General features: G+C 45.7%; 1 protein-coding gene across 6 annotated transcripts in view; it reads right to left on the bottom strand.

The window, feature by feature from the left end:
• Nucleotides 1-3,623: 3,623 nt before the first annotated feature.
• The window catches only part of ARPP21 (cAMP regulated phosphoprotein 21), a 155,648-nt gene continuing 134,794 nt past the window's right edge, over nucleotides 3,624-24,477 (bottom strand). For all 6 annotated transcript variants that reach the window (XM_047099154.1, XM_047099151.1, XM_047099155.1 and 3 more), the window contains 2 exons: nucleotides 5,552-5,697; nucleotides 3,624-4,449 (listed from right to left, as the gene is read on the bottom strand). In XM_047099154.1, the coding sequence (XP_046955110.1) occupies nucleotides 4,192-4,449; nucleotides 5,552-5,697 (404 nt within the window). In that variant the 3' untranslated portion in view covers nucleotides 3,624-4,191. The remainder of the gene's footprint in view (nucleotides 4,450-5,551; nucleotides 5,698-24,477) is intronic.

The raw sequence follows: 24,477 nt of genomic DNA, 5'->3' as shown, positions 1-24,477 counted from the left end.
TATTCCTTTTTAGGGGTCTGTAATAAAATGTTTAATATATATGTTCCTGGGGCGCCTGGGTGGCTCCGTCGGTTAAGCGTCCGACTTCGGCTCAGGTCACGATCTTGCGGTTCGTGAGTTCGAGCCCTGCATCGGGCTCTGTGCTGATGGCTCGGAGCCTGGAGCCTGCTTGGGATTCTGTGTCTCCCCTTCTTTATGCCTTTCCCCCACTGGTGTTCTGTCTGTCTCTCTCTCTCAAAAATAAATAAACATTAAAAAAGTTTTTTTTAACATATGTTCCTCATAATACTATTCGTTTGACACAGTGTGTGAAAAGAAAGGCATTGTGTTCAACCAGGTGTGAGAAACCATGCAAAGTACCCGTCCTGCTTGGAAACTCATAATCTAAAGTGATATGGTAAGGATTCCAGAAACCAGACTCTTCCAAAGGATCGCTAGACCTTCATTAACCTTGCTTCCCAACTATTATTTTCCTTGGAACAGCCTTTTGCAGATAACAACTATTCGTAGCCCAAGGAAAGGGTCTCCCATGGAAAATATTTTAAGAAAACTACTGTTCTAGGGTATTACTTGGGAACAAAACCCAAACGATTTGCGTTGACTCTGCCCTTAGGGCAAGGTATTTGCAATGCTTTCTTTTTGGTCTGTAAGTGATCAAGTCACCTGTAAGGACGGTGACAGGGTACGGGAGAGGGGTGGGCCTCACCTCTGTGACCGGTGCGTACCTGTCAGCCCAGAATACAGGCGACAGGAGGGTGGGGGCTGAAAACATCCCACCACACTCTTGCTGCTGGCAAACGTCGACGCGGAGTCCGAAAGCGCCTTTGTTAGGTCTCAGAGCCATTTCTTCTGCGATGTTCTTCCTTCCGCGATTGTATCTGCTTCCTACTTCAAATCTCTCTTCTAAAACTGCTCCGGCTCATGTGGACCCCACTTATTTTCATGATGATGATTTATAACTTTATTTGAAATCCTCCAACCGTACTCCTAAGTAATTGTATAATTCTACTTCCATAATGTTCTAGAACACACTCTCCTTTCCCACCCCACATCCTGTGAAACTATATTAAAACAATAAAATAATTATGGCTGAAATTCATTGGCATCCTAGTGAACATTTAGTGCCAACTATCGCAGAATAACTAAGTGTATGATAAAACTTACAAGAATAAGTCTAAGTGCTTTAAATTTATTTGTCCTCATTTGGAATGGTGCCATGTAATTAGGATATAATCAAGTATGCAGTAAAAGTTTGCTGAATAAATGAATGCATAAGTCACTCTTCTTATGAACACCCACGTAGAGGATCATTAGGGACAAATGTATCTATTTATCTATCTCGTTACATATATATACAAATATATATATATATATACACACAAATATATATATATATATATACAGAAATATATCTATATATAAATATATAACCATGTCTCTCTACATAAGCTTATGAGCTGCATAATGTATCATTACGAAATGCAATTGTGATAAAATTATTAACCAACATGAAAAACAATGTTCTGGTGATAAATTCTAGAAACGCTTCCCTGATGAAAACCAGGTCCAGTAACGTAGTATAAAAGACAGTTAAGCATAACATAAGATTCGGAATAATGTAATGCTGGGCGTCTATATTTAGGATTCATCAATTCTTTAGCGAAGAAGGCTCGGCCTGAAACAGTATACAAAGGGCTTTATGCAGGAAAAGTCAAATGTCTAAGTAGGAAGGAGTGTGGCATGTTTGGGGGGAGGGCAGCCCAAGAGAGAGAAGGCCTGTCTTTACCACAAGCATGATGGTGGTTTCAAATCCACGGGAAAGAAGGCTCGGTCATGCTAGGAATCATTAAAGAAAAGATGAAAATGTCTCAGATTTCCATGAAAAGAAGATAAACCTTGAGACTCGTATTTGGATACTTGATCTGGTATCACCTCCAAGATGAGAAAGCTAAATGGAGACTGTATTTCTAAAGGGAATCTCTGTTGGTCAGGCCCCTCCTTCCATTAGGGGAAGGTATTAATTGGGCAAACGCATCGCTCCCTCTCAGACCAGCGGTTGGTTTAATAGCGACTCAGCCTATTGGTTTAATGACTCAATAAAAAAAATGCAACATCCTCTTTTTATAATGTTTTTCACGTGTAATGCTTCTTTACAACGAAGAGATCCAGGAGACTGAGATTTGGGTAAATGGGACACACGTCGCAGGGAATGAAGCTAGTGACAGTGTGTGTAGAAGCCCCCTTTTGAAGGGAAAAAGAAAATGATACTATAACATTAAGAAATGGTAATCCTTGTGGCACCTGTGTGGCTCTCGTGGTTGGGCATCTGACTCTTGATTTCAGCTCAGGCCATGATCTCACGGTTTACGGGCTCCAAGCTGTCAGCGTGGGATTCTCTCTCTCCCTCTCTCTCTGCCCCTCCCTCTCGCTCTCGCGCGCTCTCTCTCAACTAAATAACTAAAAAAAAACTTAAAAAAAAAATTCTAGGTAGGCTTTTTTGGTAATTTTTTTATATTTTAGTTAACGAGTGCACTATGGGTTTCAGGAGTAGAATTCAATGATTCATCACCCACATACAACACCCAGTGCTCATCACAAGTGCCCTCCTTAGTACCCATCATCCGTCTAGCCCATCTCCCTCCCACCTCCCTCCATCACCCCCCCAGTTTGTTCTCTATCATTCAGAATCTCTTGTGGTTTGTTTCCCTCCACTTTCCCAGGTAGAGTTTTTAACTAGTAGCTTAACTCTACCTCCAACTCATCAACATGAAAATGGAAAGATCTAATGTAGAGCAGGTGATAATAGGAAAAACAGGGGGGATTATCCAGGTATGCTTTCCATACCCCTCTCATTGGCAATACTGTTTTTTAGGCAGAGAGTATAAAAGAGATAACTATTAATCATTGTACTGTGATAGCAAAGTGAAAGCTGTGAGGTGATATGCCTCCAATAAAGACGTCCCAGAAGGGCCAACGCTGATATCCGATGTTATTATTTTTCAAAGGTTGTCATAAATCAATCTTACCCGCAGAATCTACAGGGGATTAAATACACATTTTAGGATTAGATAGAAACAGGCTTCTTCTAAATGTTTTTCCCCCCGAATATTCTAAGTCTTTGTGACTAAAGTCTTGTTCTGTTTTACCTTCTTTTCAATTACTAGGATAAGCATTAGCACCTTTTGCATTTTTGACTTGCCCTCAAAACTAATGGCACTTTTCACTGTATGACCCAATGTAACTGATAGAATCAGACCATGCCTCTTCTGATTTCCCTCTAAAGAAAGAAATCTTGCTTTCCAGGTAGCATGTGGAACTCAAAGAAAATGGAACGGGGTTTGGTGTGGCGTATCCCTAAAATTAAAATCAAGGTATATGTTTCAAAAATGTGAAATGTCACTGAATGGACGAGGTGGAAGCCATCTTATTCCCAGGACCCCTGTCGTATCAGGACAAGAAACTGCAATTGGTTAGGTGTTTGCCTACCACGTCTCCCAACGTGATGCCGATTCATTCACAAATACCCGGAACACCTTTACCCTGCATGGTGCATGCAACAGTGTTCCAAGGGGACAACGGTGACACATAAGCGAACACATATTGGAACAGAGAGTGAACCAAACTGGTGGTAAAAACATGACCTTCCTCCATAAGGTCAAATAGTTTTATTTTGATTAAACACTACAATACAGTATATATCCATTAAAAAAAAAAGAAAAGAAAACTCTATAGCGTATATAAATTATTCCTTCCATTCATCAATTCTTCTCTTTCCCGTTACAGCTTTGGTACGATGTGATTTCGGTATATGATCTTTCAATACTTTTAGCATCACAAACTCAACACAAAGTACAAAACTAATAATCCAAATGAGGGATATTATCATCTACACAGTGGTGTTCAGTGGTAGGAGAAAATCTTACCTTGATGAAATCATGTCACTAGCTAAGCTACAAAGGCGTACCTAGCAGACATGACAGAAATATGCACCATTGACCAGCTAATGTGTGTATCAGTCTTTGTGTGTGTGTGTGTGTGTGTGTGTGTGTGTGTGTGTGTGTTTACAGAATACCAGCAGCGATCGTTTGGGTGTTGAGTGAATACGTTAAGTCCTCAGCCAGTGTCCCACCTTTGCTCATCTTGCCTCAGCGGCCACGAGCGATCTGGAGACACGTACCGCAGCCACAGTGCTCAGAATTTGACCTGCCACCCGGTGTGGCTCACACTTGCACAGTTTGTCCTGCAGCTAGCCGACATCACGGGGACAGTGCTGGAGGGGCAGTGTGGACCGATCAGCCTCAGGTTGTTCTGAGGGGTCGGCGGTGTGACGTTACAGTAGACAGGCATTCCGGTGGCCTGGAGAGACCCTTGACCTGCCTGGTCAGGTAGCAAGATTGGCTGTTGGTATGACTGCTGGGGAAGTCCTTGAGAGCCCTGGGTCATTGGCACCTGGAGGAAGACACAAGAGAGAGCCCTTCGTGAAGAGGTTGTGCCTGCGGGTCCGGTAAGCCACTGTGGTGTCACAAAACATACTCAAGCATTTGGGTGAGACCTAACTGGTCACCTATCCCGGATGGACCTCTAGTCAGCTGTTTTACATGGGGCAAGTCACTTAGCGTCTCCAGTTCCCTGGACCATGGGCATCATGACACCTGCTCACAGGGCCCCTGAAAACCTTGCGGGGATGATGTACCGTGCGGGGACCCTCCCGGGACTACGGTTTGGATCTCCTGCTCTGGATTTCGCTCAGTGGGGAAAGCCGCATTCCCATTCTGGTTTTATGCAGACAAAGTGGCCTGGAATCATCTACAGCAACAGAGACCTACCTCACTCTCAGCCTGCAGCTTTAGAGAGCCATGGAGCTGGAGGGAGAAACTGATGCAATGTGAATAAGGATTGTCAGCTAGGAGGGCCGAGGACAGACTTTTTATTTTGCTTTGGCTTGCTTGTTTGTTCGTTTTAGGGCCAGACGTGGCTGGCGCGGCTAAATTTAATGATCGGAGCCTTTCAATAACCCTTCAGAGTATTTTGGGACGTCAGTCCCAAAAGGGTGTGTGACATTTTTTAAATACCCGGGATGGGTTTAGTCAAGAAAATGCAGTTGGTAGGCCCTCTACATGCCCTTTGAATAAATCTGAGCTGCCGTGTCTCCTTTAAATTAAAACTGTCGTGACATGAAATTTTGGAGGCTGTGTACTAAAAATGCATGGAAGCTTGTCATGAAGGCTTTTTCCCAATAGGCAAAATCTCAATGGACTATCCAAAGGTCTTCGTGAATATCGCTTTAGACTACAGCATCTTCTTCCGCGAACAGAAGTTTATAGAGTTTAAATACCTTTTTAGCAGGACATTCAGAAGCCACAGTAGTAAGAGAAGCATGCGTGTCCCGTTTTCTGCTCTTCTGCTAATCTTAATTCAAAGTCAACCATCGACAGGAGCTGGGCACGGCACCCCCCACCCTGCCGACCATCCATTACGGGGCGGACTCACGGCCTCTACTTTGGCAAGAGCTACTTTATAAACCACGAGTTTCCAAGCTGCTGATGTGCACCTGATAAGAAGACATTGTTGGGTAGGAGACCATCACGCCTTGCACCGGATTCCCCGGTTGGCTGCTCATCACGTTCTGACTCTGGGAAGGCTGCTGCACGCCTATGAGGCCTTGGAACTGTTGACCAGACAGGACTGGCTGGTAACCTGCCAAGAAAAACCACCTTTTGAACAGGCTGTGCCAGCAAGAACACAAATGAGATTTCATGGGGGTAAAAGCACTTGTTCACAAAACCTTCAGACATCCCAGTCTCCCCATCAGCGGGGTGTTGTCTAAATACTTCTTTCCTAGGAATGCGTCTTGTTGCTCCAAGAGGAGACAAGAGTACGATGCCAAAAAAATTCACTGATATTTACATCTTCGGGCAGAATGGTCCGGCGAACACGACGTGACAATGGTCAATTTTTTTTACGGCACAAAGACAGGAACCTCTACTGGTATCACTGGACCTCTGATATCTGTGGTTTGCTTTGTTTCAATGATATTCGGAGTATTCGTAAATTATCAAGTGGTCTTTTTTTCTAATTAAATTGACTCATTCTCTTACTATCTCACCTTTCAGCACAAACTCATTTCACCCAGTGATCATCAAACTGCCTGTTAAATTTTCATTTTCCATGCCCTAGTGAACAAAATGATTCACTACTCTGACTAATTCAACGTCCACTGCCATAGACAAAAGGCAGCAACTGGAGAAAGATACGGCATGCTTTTTATTCTGTTTCAACGCCGGCTCCCCAGAGAATATTCTGGTAAAGCACTCCAGTAAGTGACCATGTACGTTAATAATACGGAATACAGCACTTAAAAAAAAATGTCTCTGTTGTGTCCTTGTGAGTGGGTCAGTTGCTTGGGTTTCTTTTCTTTTTGAAGTGTATCACAATTTAAATCTTGTCATCATTTTAATCCCCACCACAAGTGGTTTCAAATGCATTCTCTTTCTTTTTTGAAGCTTTTATTTATTTATTTTGAGAGAGCGAGAGCAGGGGAGAGGCAGAGAGAGAGAGAGAGGGAGAGAGAGGATCCCAAGCAGGCTCCATACTCTCAGCGCAGAGCCCGACGTGGGGCTCGAAGTCACGAACCGTGAGATCGTGACCTGAGCCGAGAGCAAGGGTGGGCTGCTTAACCGACTGAGCCACCCAGGCGCCCCTAAATTGCATTCTCAAAGGAAGGGAACGGTTCTTATATAATTCCTGGGAAGAAGGTTATGATTTAGGGCAAAATGATGTGGTGATAGAAAAATAAAACAGATTCACTTCATGACGTAAAGTAAGGTCTTTCCGGAGCTTCTACTACAAACCATACTGACTACTCTAGAGAAAGTCCATCTGCTGCCTTAACACAATTCTCTGAGAGAAAAATCTTTAAGATCTTAGATTGTTTTAAAACACAAACACTAAGCCATGTTTTACAACCAGATTTTAAGAATCGAAACAATCGGGGCGCCTGGGTGGCGCAGTCGGTTAAGCGTCCGACTTCAGCCAGGTCACGATCTCGCACTCCATGAGTTCGAGCCCCACATCAGGCTCTGGGCTGATGGCTCGGAGCCTGTTTCTGATTCTGTGTCTCCCTCTCTCTCTGCCCCTCCCCCGTTCATGCTCTGTCTCTCTCTGTCCCAAAAATAAATAAACGTTGAAAAAAAAAAATTAAAAAAAAAAAAAAAGAATCGAAACAATCAATATGCGTTGTTAATAAACAACCTGCATTTCGAGCGCATGTGAGAGTTTTAACTTTATATGGAGGACAGGTAAAATTACATTATAGTCTTTGCAGGGGGCAACATCTTGCTCTCCTTTGGCCTACATATAATTGCCTTCACTCATCACAGAAATATTGTGGACACAATGGCTTGTGAGTAGTCCCTGAGTTGGGAGATCAGCTCCATTGGTCACACAAGCTGTCTTCAGTCTGGAACACCTGAGAACATGTCTGGGGAAAAGCCAAGCTGGGAGGCCTGCCCTGTGCTGGCCGCTGAGGGGGCCAAGTGTGGACTTTCGAAAACCACCCTTCGATCTTCCTGTGTCCCATTGTTTTACCTTCACATTTGTCACCCTACTTCAGCTTCAAAGTGGTTTGAACCGGCTATTTTAAGTTTTTGTAAGGACATCACATATTAAGAATGTAATTAAGAGTCACGACCATCTTCCCTCCGACTACTTTGTGCCCACAGTCAAAGCCTTCCCTGGACGTGCTCTGCAGGCCTACATAAGACTAAGAACATCGGCTCGCGGGCTGCGTTCCTAGAAGGTTTACAGGTTATACAAAAAAGGAAACCCCAGCAGACTCGGGAACAAGAAATCGGGACACAGGCCATGTGACGGCCCTCACTATCTCCCAGAATGCCTCATCTGCAGAGGCACTTGGGAGAAATTTATTTTAAAACTGCAGACATACCTTGTTTCTCGGGGCTTTGCTTTAACACCCTTCACAGATACCGTATTTTCTACAGATCGAAGGTTTGCGGCAACCTTCAGATGAGTCTGTTGGTGCCATTTCCACAACAGCGTTCGCTCCCTTTCGTCTGTGTGCTACAGTTTGGGGTTTCTCACAGCATTTCAAAGTTTTTCATTATTATGTTTGTCATGGTGGTCTGTGATCAGCGACCAGTGACTGCAACTTGCGGAAACCTCAGATGATGGCCGGCCCATTTCAGCAGGAAGTATGTTTTAATTAAGGTACGCACGTTGCGTTTTTAGACTTAAGGCTATGCTACACTTACTAGACTACAGTACAATGTAAACATGAGTCTTACATGCACTGGGAAGGCAAAAAAACTTCGTTTGACTCGCTTTATTACAATAGTCACTTGGTTGCGGTGGTCTGGACCCGAACCCGTCACACCTCTGGGGAATGCCTCTCCTTGCCAACAGTCGTGGTCTATTATTTCCCTTGCCTAGACAGTCCACTCTAATGCGTATATCCATTGGCCCTGCAAAATTCTCTTACTCTTTTACCATCTTATTATGACACTCTTCCTGCCCGTATCCAACTCGTGCTAGCAAGAATTGTCTTACATGTAGGAAAACAACCTGATACGAATGTAGACAAATGATTACCCGCCGTATTCCTCCCCATTGAATTCCACAGCAAAGATAAGACACTGTGAATACATTTTATAGTCCATGTGATGGTAAATATAATAGAGCCTTATTTCTGGCTGAAGATTCAAAGCACAGGTTGAAAAGGTGAGGGATGTCTTTGAACATTCTGACTTCTATCTGGGCACATGGTGAAAGCCCCGTTGGGTCTTTTTGGTTCTTTTTGCGGAACATACCTAGCTAGGATGGGAACAAAAGAGGGGAGGAATGGAATGGGGGGTGGGGAGGAGGGGTGCGGTGGCCTTGCTTCAAAAGATTATTTATGTAGTCGTTTACTGAATCCTTCCGTTCTCTCAGAGTCCTCTACACAACGTTCAAAAATAAACTGACGTAACCTATGAGAGATTCATTTATTGCACCAGCTCTAAACCAAAATTGGGATGAAGGGAAATAAGTCTTTTTTTTTTTTTTTTAAGTTTATTTACTTTTTTTGAGAGAGACCAAGAGAGCCGGGAAGGGGCAGAGACAGAAGGGGAGAGAGAGAATCCCAAGCAGGCTCTGCACTGTCAGCTTGGAGCCCGACATGGGGCTCAAACTCACAAACCGTGAGCTCGTGACCTGAGCCGAAACCAAGAGTCAGATGCTTAACCGACTGAGCCACCCAGGTGCCCCAGTTTTATAACAGAGCCGTTTAGACATACAGAAGCAGACTGTCTTGATAGGAAAAGGAAGTGCATTTCAAATAACATTCAAGGAGAGAAAAACCTGCCGGGGGGCTGTGTGGCCCCATCCCCGTACGGGCCCAGACCTGGGGGTGCGATGCATCTCTGCCCAGAGCACTGATGCGGTGCACGACGGTGACGCCCTCCCCCGGCGAGACTTGCGGATGTAAATACTCAGTCGTGCAGAGAGCAAGGAGCCACCAGCTCTGCACTGGGGTCCCGCGGTAAACACACTTAAGGCACATAAAGATTTATGGGGGAAGCGGATAATGCTCTGCAGTTTCAAGATGAAAACTTAAGTGAGGTAAAGCCCAATTTATATTCATGAATCCCATCCATTTCTCAATAGGCTCCCCAGGCAACAGATCTGCATCTAGAATGGTTTAATTGCAGCTGCCCATTTCTTTAAACGACGTTACAGACGGTAGGTAGCAGGATGGTCCCTAAGACAGGAGGCTTTTTGGAATGTGAATCCGAGCCCTGGTCCAGAAATAGACGGACAGAAATGTGAGACCGCTGACCTAAGAACGAACTAAGCGTCTGCCCAGGACACAACCCACCCAAAGGCCGAGACGGCAGAGCTGGAGGCAACCTGCTGATCTCGTCTATTCAAATGAGAAATGTGTTCCAGTTTGTCAATTCTTGGCTGTGAAATGATCACTTTTTCATATTTATTGAGGATTAGCGAGATATAATACATCTTACAAAACAGAAACAGCAACAGTGGCTGCCCTGTAGGCTTGCTATGGAAATCATAAAGACATTAGCTATTTTTATTTCTTTTTCAGCCAAGATTCATTCAATTTCCAAGTCCCGTGTATCATTTGTTTTCTGAAGGTAAAAAGGTTAGGAATGGACAAGTGCCTCCTAGCAAATAAAAAAAAAAAAAAAAAAGCACTCTGCTGGGATTGAGGGGTTGTAAGATTTAAAATGTCTGGATCTGATCAGTCTGAAAATGTACTAGTGTTCTTAGTGAAATACAACAGTTATTGAATACTCTTGGTAGTTGCAGGAGACTTCATTAATATTCTGCCAAGGCAATGCGTTTCTCCCGATGCACCACAATTAGGAAAAATCAGAATGTAAATTGATGAGGGGCTATGAATTGGCAAGATTGTGATGGACCTATTTTAACTAGTATTTGAATACTCTGTTACAGATCCAACATTTTGAAACTGAAGGCCACGTCAAAGTAGCAACCTGTATTTTCAGGGTACCGTCGCCTCAGCTGTTGTTGGGTTCCAGATGTGAAGACGGGGAAAGGAGTAGTTAAGAGGGCAAGTGTGTATAGAACAAAGAGAAGCTACCACCTCCCCTAACCCACTCAAGCACTGTCATTTACACGTTGTGTTTATTAAGTAAAATATTCTTAATGTGGCGGACTGTCTTCAAATATGAAAATTAGTAATTTTTCATATAATAATTACTTATCTTGGAATGATAAGATGTCAATATTTTTCTAAGTTCCTAGGGAACACATGAGCTCTCTCTGAATTCAAATCCTGCTCTTTGTAAATGGCTATGAAATAGAATTACAGTAGGTCAGCTGTGGCAGGGCTGGTGAAGGAAAAATGCTGATTCAGAACTGGCTTCTCCCTCTGCTGAATTTTTATAGTTTGTGCCTTGGGCCATTTTCCAGTATCTTCCCAGTTCTGGTTCTTGGTTTCAATTCCTTTACACTTTCATCTTTTTCGAAGATTTTCCATTACAAATGAGCTAACTAGCTATGTATGTTGATCACTCAGTCTCATCCAAACAGTGAATTAAATGCTTTTACCTTGTGTCATGACAATCCTGGGAGGCGGTCACTGTTATTAAATTGCTTTTACAAAAGAGAAAACTGACTTACAGGGGTGTAGGGATTGTTCAAGGACACAAAGCTACGAGGAGGGAAGCCTCAAATTTTAGTCGTGGTTTTCTGACACCAGCACCCTTGCTGATATTCCCTAAATTGTAGTACTATTTATTATACATTATTCTAGTTCTCATACCCTAACAATTCCTTTAGTGTGTCAGGTATGTAATGACCATTTATTGCATTAATTGTTTCTCAGTAATTAAAACAATTAAGAGGACAAGACTTATGATTCACAGTTTGGTGAAGATGATCTTGTTAGTATCAAAGAAAGGAAATCAAAGGCAAAGCATAACTTCCCAGTCCAGACAAACTCATACCACTCAGTAACAGTTTTAAAGTCTTGTTACTCAGATTAGGGGACACCAGACAGGCAGTTGGGTTGGAGTAGGATCGGGCTAAGTCAAACAGACTCCAATCCCTTCACGTCACTAGTTTCTAATAAGCTGATACTGTAGTTTTCAATTACTAGGACCATTTTGAATAATGGCACTCTTCACACTCTTTGAAGACTCTGGACTTCAAAGACTCTATATTTACTCTGGACTGTTTTGTCAAAATGATCTTAAAATATCAGACATAAAAGTAACTTATGTCTGTATTAAATGTAAGAATGATCGCTTGACTGTTCTAGGCAACTGGCTGCCTCTAGGAAAGTCGCTTGGCCTTTGGAAACAAAACTAGGATTAATAGTTTTAAAAGACAAAAACAGGCAAGAGAAAAGAGGTACACAGAGACCCTGCATCTGATCTAGAATGGCAGATGAAGGCCCGGAGGACTCAAGATTCCCCAGGCCGCTTAGAGACGGCTGTACTTTCAGAGTTTATAGATTGCTATCATTATCCTTTCTAATTCTGCCAATACTGTGGCTTTCGCCCAAGTTTTACTTGTTACTAGGGTACTGTCTCTATGACGGGTGTCCTTTTCGGCCTCATCTATCTCTATAGCATCTCGGTGCTCAAGGTAGCCTTGGATAGAGAGACTGGATATACAACATGATATCATGATATCTCTATGGTTTTCTGAAAGAGGAACCACTGTCTTAGGCTTTAGGGAGGTAGATTTGGGGTAATGGATACCCCTTGTCTGTCACCCCACCCTCATGTAAGGTGAATAAAGGCCTCAATATCTTACTTCAGGCCTCCCAGAACCAGGGGGCCCTCAGAAACCAGGGAAGACACCTGACTCTGGCCTTTGCAGATGATGGCCTGTTCCAACACAAATCCCAGGTGTGACAAGGTAGGCCAACTGGGCTCAACCCTGACAAGGTGTTAATCTTTTGACGCACTGGCCTCTAGGCCAAACTCCCAATAATCTATGTTACCGAAACCCTAAGTAGGACTTTTAAAACAGAGGAGCAGTATACTGGGGTGCCTGGGTGGTTGAGTCAGTTGAGCATCTGCCTCTCGATCTCACAGTTCATGAGATCGAGCCCTACATCGGGCTCCACGCAGACAGCAATAGTCAGATACTGCTCTGTTCTTACAGATGAGGTACGATACCACAAACCGGTCCTAACTTCAAAAGGAGGAGTGCACCAAATTGCTTTTTTGGTTTTTTTCCGGTTAAAGCCCGTCGCGTTTACTTTCATCTCTGTGTAAACATCTGCCTCCACCTCATTTATGCGCCGTTTCCGCACCCTTCCTCGTCTTCTCCTCTCCATTCGTCAGCCTGTGCCTGTAGTTTCACAGGGACACGACCCAGAATGACCGACAGGGACTCTGCGCGGGCACGGAGGTGATGCGGCCCACGTCCCCGCAAGGACCGGTCCGTCCTGATGACTTTGAGGAAGGTTGCACCAGGTTCTAAGCGGGACCGGGCTTCCTGAAGCTGTAGCTTTCCTTCACACGTGTGCGTTTGCTCATTAGCTTTCATACTGCACAGAGCGTCCTTCTTAAAAGCCTCTTCCCTGTCCCCTGAGAACATCCACGCATGGGTCACTTTCTGATGGCAGTACACATCAGACGAACCAGCCTATTACTGCCAGCTCGGGGGTCTCTTTGCTACAATTATACCATACTGATCCACGTTATCGCAACTACAAAGCTGGTTTTCTCTCTCTCTCTCTCTCTCTCTCTCTCTCTCTCTCTCTCTTTAAATCAGGGCAAACATGAGAGACCTTGTTGAATGACTACAGGAATGCATCATGCATAGACTTTCAATGAACGCCTCCGAGAGAAGCTGCACCGAGTTCCGTTTTAAATGGAAGAGGCTGTCATATTATTGAAGCAATTCTCTGAATTTTCCCGGCCCCGAGTGCCGTGCTGACAGCCGGAGAGCTTCGACGACCCAGAGGGAGACAACCCAAGCTGCATAAAAGACCCGCAAACGTTTTGCTTTCTTCACGAGGCTGCTGTAAGGCTTAGAAGATAACGGTGGCATCCCCGCATCCCTACACCCTGCCAGAGTTAACCGCGGGCATCATACAGCCAGGCTGGGTGACGGCCAACTGCTGCTGAGGCCCCGTGAGGACCCCTCTTCTCAGGCGAGGCTTGGGGCAAAGTCAAGGTCGGAAATGGCTCTAATCACGGTCCCCATAATATCACCCCCCCCCCCCCCCCGTGGACATCTTCACTGATGATTTGCTGCCGATCGGCCGGTTCACACAGGATAATCGCGAGGTCAGATGTCACGGGGTTAACATCACTGTGATCAAGTGACCGTCCCTGTCACAGGGCTCCAGGGTCCAAGTTGGCCCCGGCGGACCATTTTGAAAATAAGTGCTGTGGACACAGACTCAATCTGTAGAAATCTATCCATCACTACAAGTAGAAAAACCAGTTCACAGGCAACTAATGGTGAATCAAAAGCGCCCCCTTTATAGAATGAGGCATTCCAGGGGCGCCTGGGTGGCTCAGTCGGTTGGGCATCCGACTTCGGCTCAGGTCACGATCTCCCGGTTTGTGAGTTCGAGCCCCGCGTCGGGATCTGCGCTGACAGCTCGGAGCCCGGAGCCCGCTTCGGATTCTGTGTCTCCCCCTCTCTCTGCCCCTCCCCCGCTCACGCTCTGTCTCTGTCTCAAAAATAAATAAACATTAAAAAAAATTAACAAAAAAAGAGAAAGCATCCTACGTTATTTTTCCCAAGCAGCCAAAAAACAATGATCTTCTTTTCTTCCGCTCCAGACTGGCAAGGGTTCTTACGCAAACCTTACTTCCGTGGTAGATTTAACAGTATTACTGTTCTAGTAGTAGAGTCTTCTCGGAGGCAACAGCACTGATCTAGGGCAGGGTCAACGAGGACCTGAACTAAAGCAGGGGAGGCAGGAATCGAGAGAAGGGACATCTACTGAGAGAAATGTACGATGTGGCTTGTGAGAAACTGGCATCTCGTGGTTTCTGTGGTATCACACGCTCGACAGAAGGGGGCTGTACCACCATCGGGAAGACCAGTCACCCGCGGGAAAACGGACTCTCTGAAAAACGAAAGCCCTGGTTTGTAGTGCTTGCCCATCTCCCTGGTGTCAACATTCCCACCAGGGCCCGTCTCACGAGACACACGTCTTAACAACGCGTTGGCAAGATTCTGATTGGTTTTTTTTATCCTTCCTTTTCAAATCTTATTTACTACTGTCTTCGACATTGGCATAAGAATGATTATGAGAGCCGTTCACAGGGCTCTCAGGCAGGTGGTGGAGCCCCGCCGTGAACAGAAACTTGCAGGATACCAGGATGGCCCTAGGGTGGAAGCAGGTCTGACTCCAGGATCAATGAGCGGGAGATGAACTCGTGGTGTGAGTGGGGGGGAAATGGGGAGCATGTGGGAGGCTCCCAGGAGATCATTTTGAACCGAGTATTAGAAGATGAGTAGGTATTTGCTAATGGAGTGGGATGAAGGGGGGAATAATCATGATAAAGGAAGTAAAACACATGGGACACCTGGGTGGCTTAGTCGGTTGAGCGTAGGACTTCGGTTCGGGTCATGATCTCACGGTTCCCGAGTCTGAGGTCCGCCTTGGGCTCTGGGCTGACAGCTGGGAGCCTGGAACCTGCTTCAGATTCCGTGTCTGCCTCTCTCTCTGCCCCTCCCCCGTTTGCACTGTCTTTCTCTCTCAAAAATAAATAAAACGTACAGAGCAACATGGGAAAAGCCAAGAGATGCGGGACGTACGTTTAAGGACAGTACGTATTTCGAGGCAGTAGCAGGTTAGAAATGAGAAGAGGCAGCACAGGGGAGAGAAAGGGAGCTGGGTGCAAATCCTAGGGCCTTGAACACCATTTATGAAAACCGGAACTGAAAGTTAAAAGACTGAGGGTGCCGCGTAAGGTTTATAAGCTGAACAGCGAAGTGACGGATGGCCATTTCATCGAGATTCTTCAGGAGTCGCTTGGGGGTTGCATACCTGGAGGTAGGGACTCGCCTCCTGGGAGGCCGTGGGCATCACCTAGGGCAGAGACAACGAAGACACGCACTAAGAAGGAATGGTAGGGATGGAGACAACGGACACATCAGAGAGATGCTTAGCACGCGAACCGTCAGTCGCTGGCATCTAGGAGCTGCAGGGAGGAGCGGTAGAAAGGAAAAGCCCAAGAAGCAACGTCAAGTTCTGTTTTGGTTAGGGGAGTTGACTGCAGTGCCCTCGCTGTGAATACAAGCGGGACAAGTAAGTGGAGATGGGCAGGAAACACGTGAGCAAAAGAGTTCTAGAGCTCAGGCCATCAGCCTTCCACAAGTACAGATTCAGAAGTCGTCGGGATGTTGTTGCACGTAGAGACGGTATATTCCCGAATGGGTGCAGACTGGGGAGACGAGCCACGTGGGACCTGAAGGCATGACGGTATTCAAATACTGACCTAAACAGGAGAATGAGGAGTGATGGGAAAATTAGAAGAACCAGAAGAGAATGGCGTGAAGGCGAAAAAGGGAGAGATGTGTTTCAAGAAAGGGAAACGTGCCAATGACTCGCGTTGCCCAAGTGCGGAGGGAAGAAATGACCCCCGTGGTTCAAAAACATACCGGTGATCTTGACAAAAGCAAAGGCAGCGAGGAACGAAGCAGCCGAGGAGGAAGGAAAAGGAGGAAAGGGGATTCCTTTGAAAAGTCTGACAGGGCGGCCGAGGTGTGGGCAGGGGCCAGAGCAGAGAGCCCGAGGGGCGCCTAGGGTTGACAGGCCTTTGTGGGTTTGTTTTGCCACGGTGTTAACATGGGATGGATGGAAGGGTTTTTATATTTTAGCAGATGAAGTGAAGAGAAAAAGATTTAAAAATCTGGAAAGAGAAAGAAAACGAATGCACTTGTCGTGAGACACAGTACATTGAACATCAAGGGATACGCACCATCAAGAAGTTTGGGACCTGAGCGACAGAGTCTGCATTTTTCTCTCCCGCCCAGCTGACAGCTTTCAGCGTCCCCTCCTCACTATTCGAGACCTCCTCTGACCCAGCAGTAAAATAGCTGGGGTCGCTTCCCTCTGCCAAATTGGTCGAACGCACAAGACATCTCAGAGAGGTCACGAGGGAGCAGGGCAGAATGCCGGAACACAGTTTGAGAAGGCAACAGAAGATACGCAAGATGACTTCTGACGAGAAGCTGAAGGAAAGAGGCCCTTATTCATCTTGTGAACCCGATTAGTGTCTCATTCGCAAGGAACTGCAATAACGAAGGAAGTCTCGATTAGAAGTGAACGAGAAGCCCGTGGTCCCGCCAACTGTCCATTCAATCGATCAACAGGATCTACCGATACGATGGGCCACGCTGTATTATCTACCGAAGCAGACAATGAAGTGAAGTTCCCATAAAAACAAAAACAAAACGAGCCTCAGTAAGAGGTCTTCTGTTACGCGTCCTACGGTGAAATTGTAGGACACATGGTATGTTCTGGCAAGTCTTCTGTCACACGTCGGACACCTACTCTTTGAACAGACGTGCGAAGATGCCAAGTACTGACGTCTTCAAGATTTAATCGTTCTCATTTTTCCTTAAGGTCTGCGTAGCTATTATCAGTTAGCTGTGGACTTCAGGATGCCAAAATTTAAACCTTCAATCATCTCCATTCACTTGCAACCCAAGAATGAATGATTGATTCTAGATCATTGTAATGTGTAGAGCCTACCCACAGCTGATGTTTTCCAAGAACGCCATGGAGAAGGACCTTTGTACCGGTCTCTTTATAGAGTTTGGGGGACATGACTTTCGACTCCCTAATAGTCTGTTCTCCTCATCGATATTCAACAGATGACCCCAAAACAAAACCTCTGGTACCAGATGATGTCACAGCTCTAAGCGGCAATAAAGAGACACTTTCTGTTCATCGCCATAATTAACTGTGATAACCCTTGGCGACAGCAACAAGAAATACCTTTAATCTCACCACGTAGGGAACTGTTACATAAAAGTGTTGTTTCATCTGGATGGAGACAGTGATCAGAAATCTTCAGCCTTGTCTACACAAACACAAATGTGCTTATCTTTTCAGCCGGCTGGAATAGAAGGCTCTGGTCAACACGTAAATCTGATTTCACAATAATTAAGGTGAAAATGAAATTGTAGGACAAATGCTGGGTTCCGCAGACTCTTTCAATCACCCCTTTGGGGCAGGCTGTCTCCCCAGGACAGAGCCCTTTCATTTTTTAATGGCCTGCTCCAGGGTAGGAAGAGAAAGGATGCAGATCATTCACTTGTTAATTTTTCCCTTCAACCCAAGGCATCCAAGGGCGATACTCACATTTCAAATGCTTCATTGCTTTATAAGCACCCAAGTGGAGCACAGGCATTTTAAAATGGTCACAACCTTTCTTGCCGGAGGTTCCCTTCCAGGCCTCAGAGGAACCCCCTACATGGCGTAGCCAGCTGTCCAAACCTTAGGCGGAGGGAGCCCTCTGGGCCAAAGGTACCACTGCTCTTCATAAACCCACTGGGTCTAAGAGAGACGGCAAAGGCCTCAGGTTTTACCCTTGGCAGGACATCAGGCTACTCCTAGAAGTACCTCTGAGAAAGTGCCATGCAAGGCCCATCCTTACCCAGCAAGGTTTGCACGCTGGCATCTCAGAGCTTTGTGTTCTCACGGTTTCACCCGGTCCTGCCTCAACATCCTAAATCTGTTTCTGATTGACTGCTCCCCCACCCCACTGGCGCGCTTTTCCCTGGGTCCACGGTTCTCAGTGTCACCCTGTCTCTGAATAATGCGAGGGGCCACTTAAAACACAAATCACTGCTCTTCAGAGGTATTGGTTCAGTAGGTTTGGGTTGGGGCCTGAGAATGTGCAATTCAGTAGGTTTGGGTTGGGGCTTGAGAATTTGCATTTCAGTAGGTTTGGGTTGGGGCCTGAGAATTTGCATTTCTGAGAAATCCTCAGGCAGGTGATGCGGATACTGCTGGTCTGGGGACCACACGTTGAGAACCACTGCTGGACCTTCGTTCTCAATAAATACTTTTGCCTTGAATTCCTATCGTTGAAGCCACTCGTGATTTGTCCCCCCTAGAAAGCGGGTGATGGGATTTGGCAAATCACACTTCTGTGGGAGGCTCTCTCTCCTCTTTGATCTCATTTCCCTTGGCTGTGAAAGGGAGACAATCTTCTCGGTGGGTGTTAGGATGGACTGACAGACCTCCTGTGGGACACCTCCCGGTATCTGGGCACCTGGCAATGACCAACGTGTGTGAGTCCCTTCTTCTGTTCTTTGCACTTTCCATCTCGTACGATATTTTATTACTTACTCAGGTCTCCCTGCTTCCCAGGGAGATTACGACCCTCGGGGAGAGAAGGTCTACCCCAGACAACTCTGCCTAGCCCAGGATTCTACGTGCCGCACTTCTAGAACACTTATCGACAGCGTGGACAAAGCGACTGCCCTTATTATACTCACCCTACGAGAATCCTTGTGTTAACTATTATGTGACGTCACGTAACAGAAAAGAAGCCAACAAACAAAACTTTGAAAGAAAAGAATGCAGAGGTGATGTGCTCAGAACAGAGAGCCCGAAGGCCTGCCCGCCCGCGACGGGTAGCAGGAGGCAAAGGACTTGTCCCCTCCACAGCACAAGTTTTTAACAAGCTGACTAGATGTCAACAACTCTCTCTTAACCCCTTTGCCTTTGGGAAAAAAAAAAAAAAGAAGTTCCTTCTAACAGCAAATCAAGAGGGCACAGCACTGTTTTCTAAATTGGCCTCGTGCTGCTGAGCTGGGAGCAGAGAAAGGCCCAGAAAAGGAAAGGGGGAGGAAATACGGGAAGGAGCTGATAAGGGGAGTGGGGGGGGCGGGGAGAGAAGGAAAAATGCATTTGAAGGGGATGATGCTGTCATTCTCAAATCTGGTAGCATTTGGTGAGGCCTCTGGGAAACCAGACCAAATGTCTATAGCCTCCCATTTCTTGAGATGTAGCTGTGAGTTTGCTAACCAATGGTAATAATCTCATGGCAGTGCCTCAACTTTCCTTTGTCCTGATAGAAAAGCAACCTACTTGGACCTCACCTGCTTTCCCTGATACAGTTCGGGCTGATTTCCCTTGTTTTTCTAATTCTCTCGTTGGCTCCCACTCAGCCTGCGGGCGTTCCACTCGACTGCGGACCACGGCTCTGGAATCACCCGGGCCACCTAGCTCCGGGTGGTGAGGCTGAGCTTTACAGGGTGAAGAAGGCACTCACACAGCATCACACACAGAATTTCTCAGCAACTGGGGGCTACCCCTCATTTTCCTGTTGGTCACTCCGCCAACAGGACGGACTGGATTGCTCGGAATGTTTTTGTTTCCTACACGTTCCCAACTGAGGAACTGAGCTGTGTCGTGCTGGTAATAACCCATACGTGTTTCACAATGGAACAGGGATGGCACTGCCTTTCCACGCAGGTGAAAACTCTGTTGCTGTTATCATATTATCACTAAGAGTCTGGAGAAAACCTCTCGCGTACCTGACCTGGAGCTCACCTAGCTTGTCCGCCATAGCTACCAACAGATTTCTCTAAGATAACCCATAGGAGGGCCTTACGGAAAGAAAAGGAGAGGATTGGAGATTCAGGGAACTCATGAGTTGCAAAAAAAACCGGAATCAAACCATCTCTTTTGAAACTTATCAGCCCAACCATATTCCAATGTTTAGATACAGATATCAGCAGTTACTAACCAAGAGTTCATATCATGGATGCCTCTAGACCACCCTCGCGCTAATCCAAACCAGGGAAAGCAAGCCTTTTGCTCACCACCTTAAAGCTAGGAGTGGCCCTTGTTAGCATACTGCTTACTGTACTCACTGAGCTAAGCACTCATCAGTGGGCACAATTATTATTCTCATTTGACAAGAGGATGCGACGAAGCACAAGGAATTGAATAGACAGGCCAGGGCCACATAGCCCTCAAGTACCAGACCGGAGTCTACTCCTTTCTCCTCTGCCCCCTACCTCGGGGGCCTGGCAGGCAACAGAATTCCACCCAAAGGATTCATCCGAAGGGATATTAATAAAGAGAGAAGTGCCAGATGAGTAGGCAATTTAAGGGACCAACTAGGGAAGGAGGCATCCAGAGCCTAATGACAGAGGGGGCACCGTTTTCACTCTTTGGCCTGAAGGTCTTAGGAGAGGAGCCAGGGTTAACAGAAGCCAGGAAGAGCCTGGCGGGGCCATCGGGAGGAAAACAGGTTGCATCCCGGGGCAGGCAGGGAGACGCCCATCTCTCAGCTCTCTGATCTCTTGCTGCCGATGCCTTCTACGACAAGAACCCACCGGGAAGCCCCAGGCCAGAGGCACCTGAGAGGCGCAGTCTTCAGAGCGAGAAGAGAAGGAAAGAGAACAGTATGCGATGGGGGGAGAGGTGAACAGAAAATAACCCCACACCCCTTCCCTCCGAACACGGCCAACCTGGTCAAATAAAGATTTTCAAGAGAGTGGATCATGATTTTAGCAGAGGTTTTATAGATCTCTCTTTGTTTTCCCCCCTTTCAAAAATGATCCTTTCTAACACCTGATAATATGTCAGACGAGGCACTTAGCATGACTGCTTGGGCAATTAAGTAAATGTTCACTCTCAAATTTGTGTGTCATTAGATATTAGGGCAGAATATTTGACTCTCTGCCCTACTGCCTGCCTTTCCATTTTGAGGAAATGGCAATGTTTGTAGGAAATTGATAATAACTTAGGAAGTAGTATCCAGTCACATTAGTGTTTAAATATCCTGTAGCGCAAAGGAAAAAAAAGTTAAATTATGATTCAGCTCAAGCAGTACCACTCATTTTGTAGAAACCCACATTTTTCTTCACTGGCGGCAGAAACGGATGGCTGAGATCAAATGGGTAACAACGGGCAGAGAATATCTCAGGGGAAATGACAAAGGGGAAAAAAAAAGGATCCAGTTTATTTCTACAATGACCCTAACTGACCCTTGCATTTCCCACGTATGTTTGGTTTAGAAGGTGCCCTGTTATAAATTGAAATTTAGTACATGTAGCCGTGTTTGTTTTCCAAATATTTTAAAGCAGCTATCATCAAGATGAAATAGTAGGAAAGGATACTTAAACGCGACTTTGAAGAAGGCTTCCGTCCAATCTAAGGAGTTTCTGCTTCCTAATGGACAAATCACAGACAGGGGGCCAAAGGTTACCTCTTTCCACCCACCGGTCCTGTGACCGGTGGGGAAGTTATCTCACATCGTTGAGGTTTGTTTTGCTTCCCTCTTAACTGGGAGCTGGTCACTCCCAACTTCCTAGGGCTTTTGTGAAAGTCAAGTAGATATCAGGTAAGGTGACTAACACGTTTTTCGGCACCTGGCATTTATTACATGGCAGCTGACACCCGTTTCTACCAAACGATGCTACATAAATGAGAGTATTCTCACTTCCTCCAGAAGGTGTTTTAAACGAAGAACAAACTGGGTGTTGACAACACCAGGATGGACCCCCCCCTACCAAAACCAAAACAAACCAAAACAAACCAAAACCCTAAAAACTGCTGGAACTGGAACTGCTCCTTCGACCCGACAATGTGGAGGCAGGTTTCGGCACACCAAATTTCCTTAGGAGCCGAGGCGCAGTCATTAAGCGCAATTTACATACATGGATTACCATGGGTTACGTGGTTTGGATTCGTGCTCCTTTGCCCTTGGATTATGGGAAGTACAATCTCTAGGAGCAAAAACAAAAACAAAAACAAAAACAAAAAACAAAACAAGACAGCAGAAGCAGTTCTGAATGGGAAAGCAGGCCAAGTACCCAGTAGAGTGGGGATGGAAAAGGCAAGCTGGCCGTAACCGGGGAGCAGATGTCCAGGCAGGAGTCATTTGGAAAGGCATTTGGCCCCAGACTCCAAGCACTGGGGGAACACCGATTTCTGGATGTAACTTTCGGACAGCCGGGGGACTGACTATCTCCTTTCTTTCCAGGCTCTACTCCACGTTGGTTACCAAAGACTCAGCAGAACGGGAGGCCTCCTTTTGTTCCTGCCTCTGGTCTCCTAATCAAAGCTGAGCTTGCACCTCCCATAGGCTTTGTGTGCTCCCCCTGATCAGAGTACTCAGGAAAAGGAGCGATGCCCTTCATCTAAAGCTGTCTCAGAGCAAAAGGGTGCCGAGTGCACCCTGGGCTCAGGCAGGCGCCTTTCAATCTTTTTCTGGTGACATTAATAAGCCCATTTAATAACAGGGCCCCCTGTCATCGCATCAAAGATACGACACAAAGCAGCGGCCCCCTCCTCCGTTTCCCCAGGCCTGCTGCTCTTGTGAAAGGCCGTCTCCTAACTTAAGACTACGGCGTTGCTTCCCCACATCTAGAACCCCTGGGATGTTTGCAGAGACACAGAGAAGCTTCCACTTTACAAATATTTCTAACCTACCCATTTGTACTATTTTCTGTGCTGGACGATTAAGCAAGCGATTCTGAAGAATTATCATATTTTTAATTAACATATTATTGATTCAGTTATTGATTCTATTATTCTTTCAAATGCAATATTTAACGCTATTCATTCACAATTTGATTTTTTCCCATCGAACAAGTGACATGACGTTATGTTTTCCACGTAACTGTGTAAGGACAAAAATCGTGATTTGCGAGCAAATACCTTTTGAAATGTTGGGCCTGGGCAACCCAATGAATAATAAAGTGAGCATTTTAGTTAAACATGTATTACATGCTTTGAAACATGCTCTTTAACATGATTTTTTTTTTCAACGTTTATTTATTTTTTGGGACAGAGAGAGACAGAGCATGAACGGGGGAGGGGCAGAGAGAGAGAGAGACACAGAATCGGAAACAGGCTCCAGGCTCTGAGCCATCAGCCCAGAGCCTGACGCGGGGCTCGAACTCACGGACCGCGAGATCGCGACCTGGCTGAAGTCGGACGCTTAACCGACTGCGCCACCCAGGCGCCCCAACATGATTTTGATAAGTTTTGTGTTTCGCTTCTAATTGATAAGACAAAAAGATTCATGCCATTCACTGCAAGCACTTACACACACACACACACACACACACACACACCACGGTAGATTATAGATGGCCTCTATTCCTTCTAAATGAAAAGCCAAATTGGATACAAATGTCATCATTTTCCTCTTTTAACCTTTCGAATGCATTCATTTATTTACTCTTAATCGCTAGGTTTTATTTAATACGTATCTAGAGCACGAAATGAAGATTAAAATCCACCTGTCACTTCTAATGTTTCTGCACGTGTATGTATATCTATATACACACATGTACACATTAATATACCTTTTATGAAGATGGTGATGATCTGACTGGAATGAAGTTAGAGAAGTTTTACTTTGTGTGCCGTTCATAAGCTCCCATCACGGCATGTGTTGTCCTTTCTCTTCCTGTCCTCGATCGGTGGGTCGTTATGCGCATAAATTAAACGATGTATGGCTCAAAATTAAAACTCTTTGAAACAGGGGCACCTGGGTGGCTCAGTCAACTGAGCGCCTGCCTGTTGATTTCGGCTCAAGTCATGATCCCAGGGCTGTGGGATTGAGCCCCACGTCAGGCTCTGAACTTGGTATGGAACCTGCTGAACATGACCTTCCTTGCCCTCTGCTCCTCCCTCCCCCTTGGGCTCTCTTTCTCTCTTACTCTCTCTCTCTCTCTGTAAAATAATGAAAAAGATGCTTCTGAAACCGTTGGGCAGATAATTGGGTTCAAAACAAGGCATCGGTGACTGAGTGAGGGCATGCTCTCTCATCTAATCTACGCACAGCCTCCCACTCAGAGCACGTCTTCAGAATTATTTTTCTCAGGGACGGGAAGGGGCCTGGAGTGGTTACATTACTTGATGTAATAATCATCTTTATTAATTTTTTTAAGGTTTATTTATTTTTGAGAGAAACAGAGACAGGATGCGAGTGGGGAAAGGGCAGAAAGGGAGGGAGACACAGAATCCGAAGCAGG

Source organism: Lynx rufus, unplaced genomic scaffold, assembly GCF_022079265.1.
Source record: "Lynx rufus isolate CCGP_SWC_20201006 ecotype Redwood Valley unplaced genomic scaffold, mLynRuf1.p SCAF_5, whole genome shotgun sequence".
In the NCBI taxonomy this organism is placed as follows: domain Eukaryota; kingdom Metazoa; phylum Chordata; class Mammalia; order Carnivora; family Felidae; genus Lynx; species Lynx rufus.
This window is presented reverse-complemented; position numbering and strand designations above follow the sequence as displayed.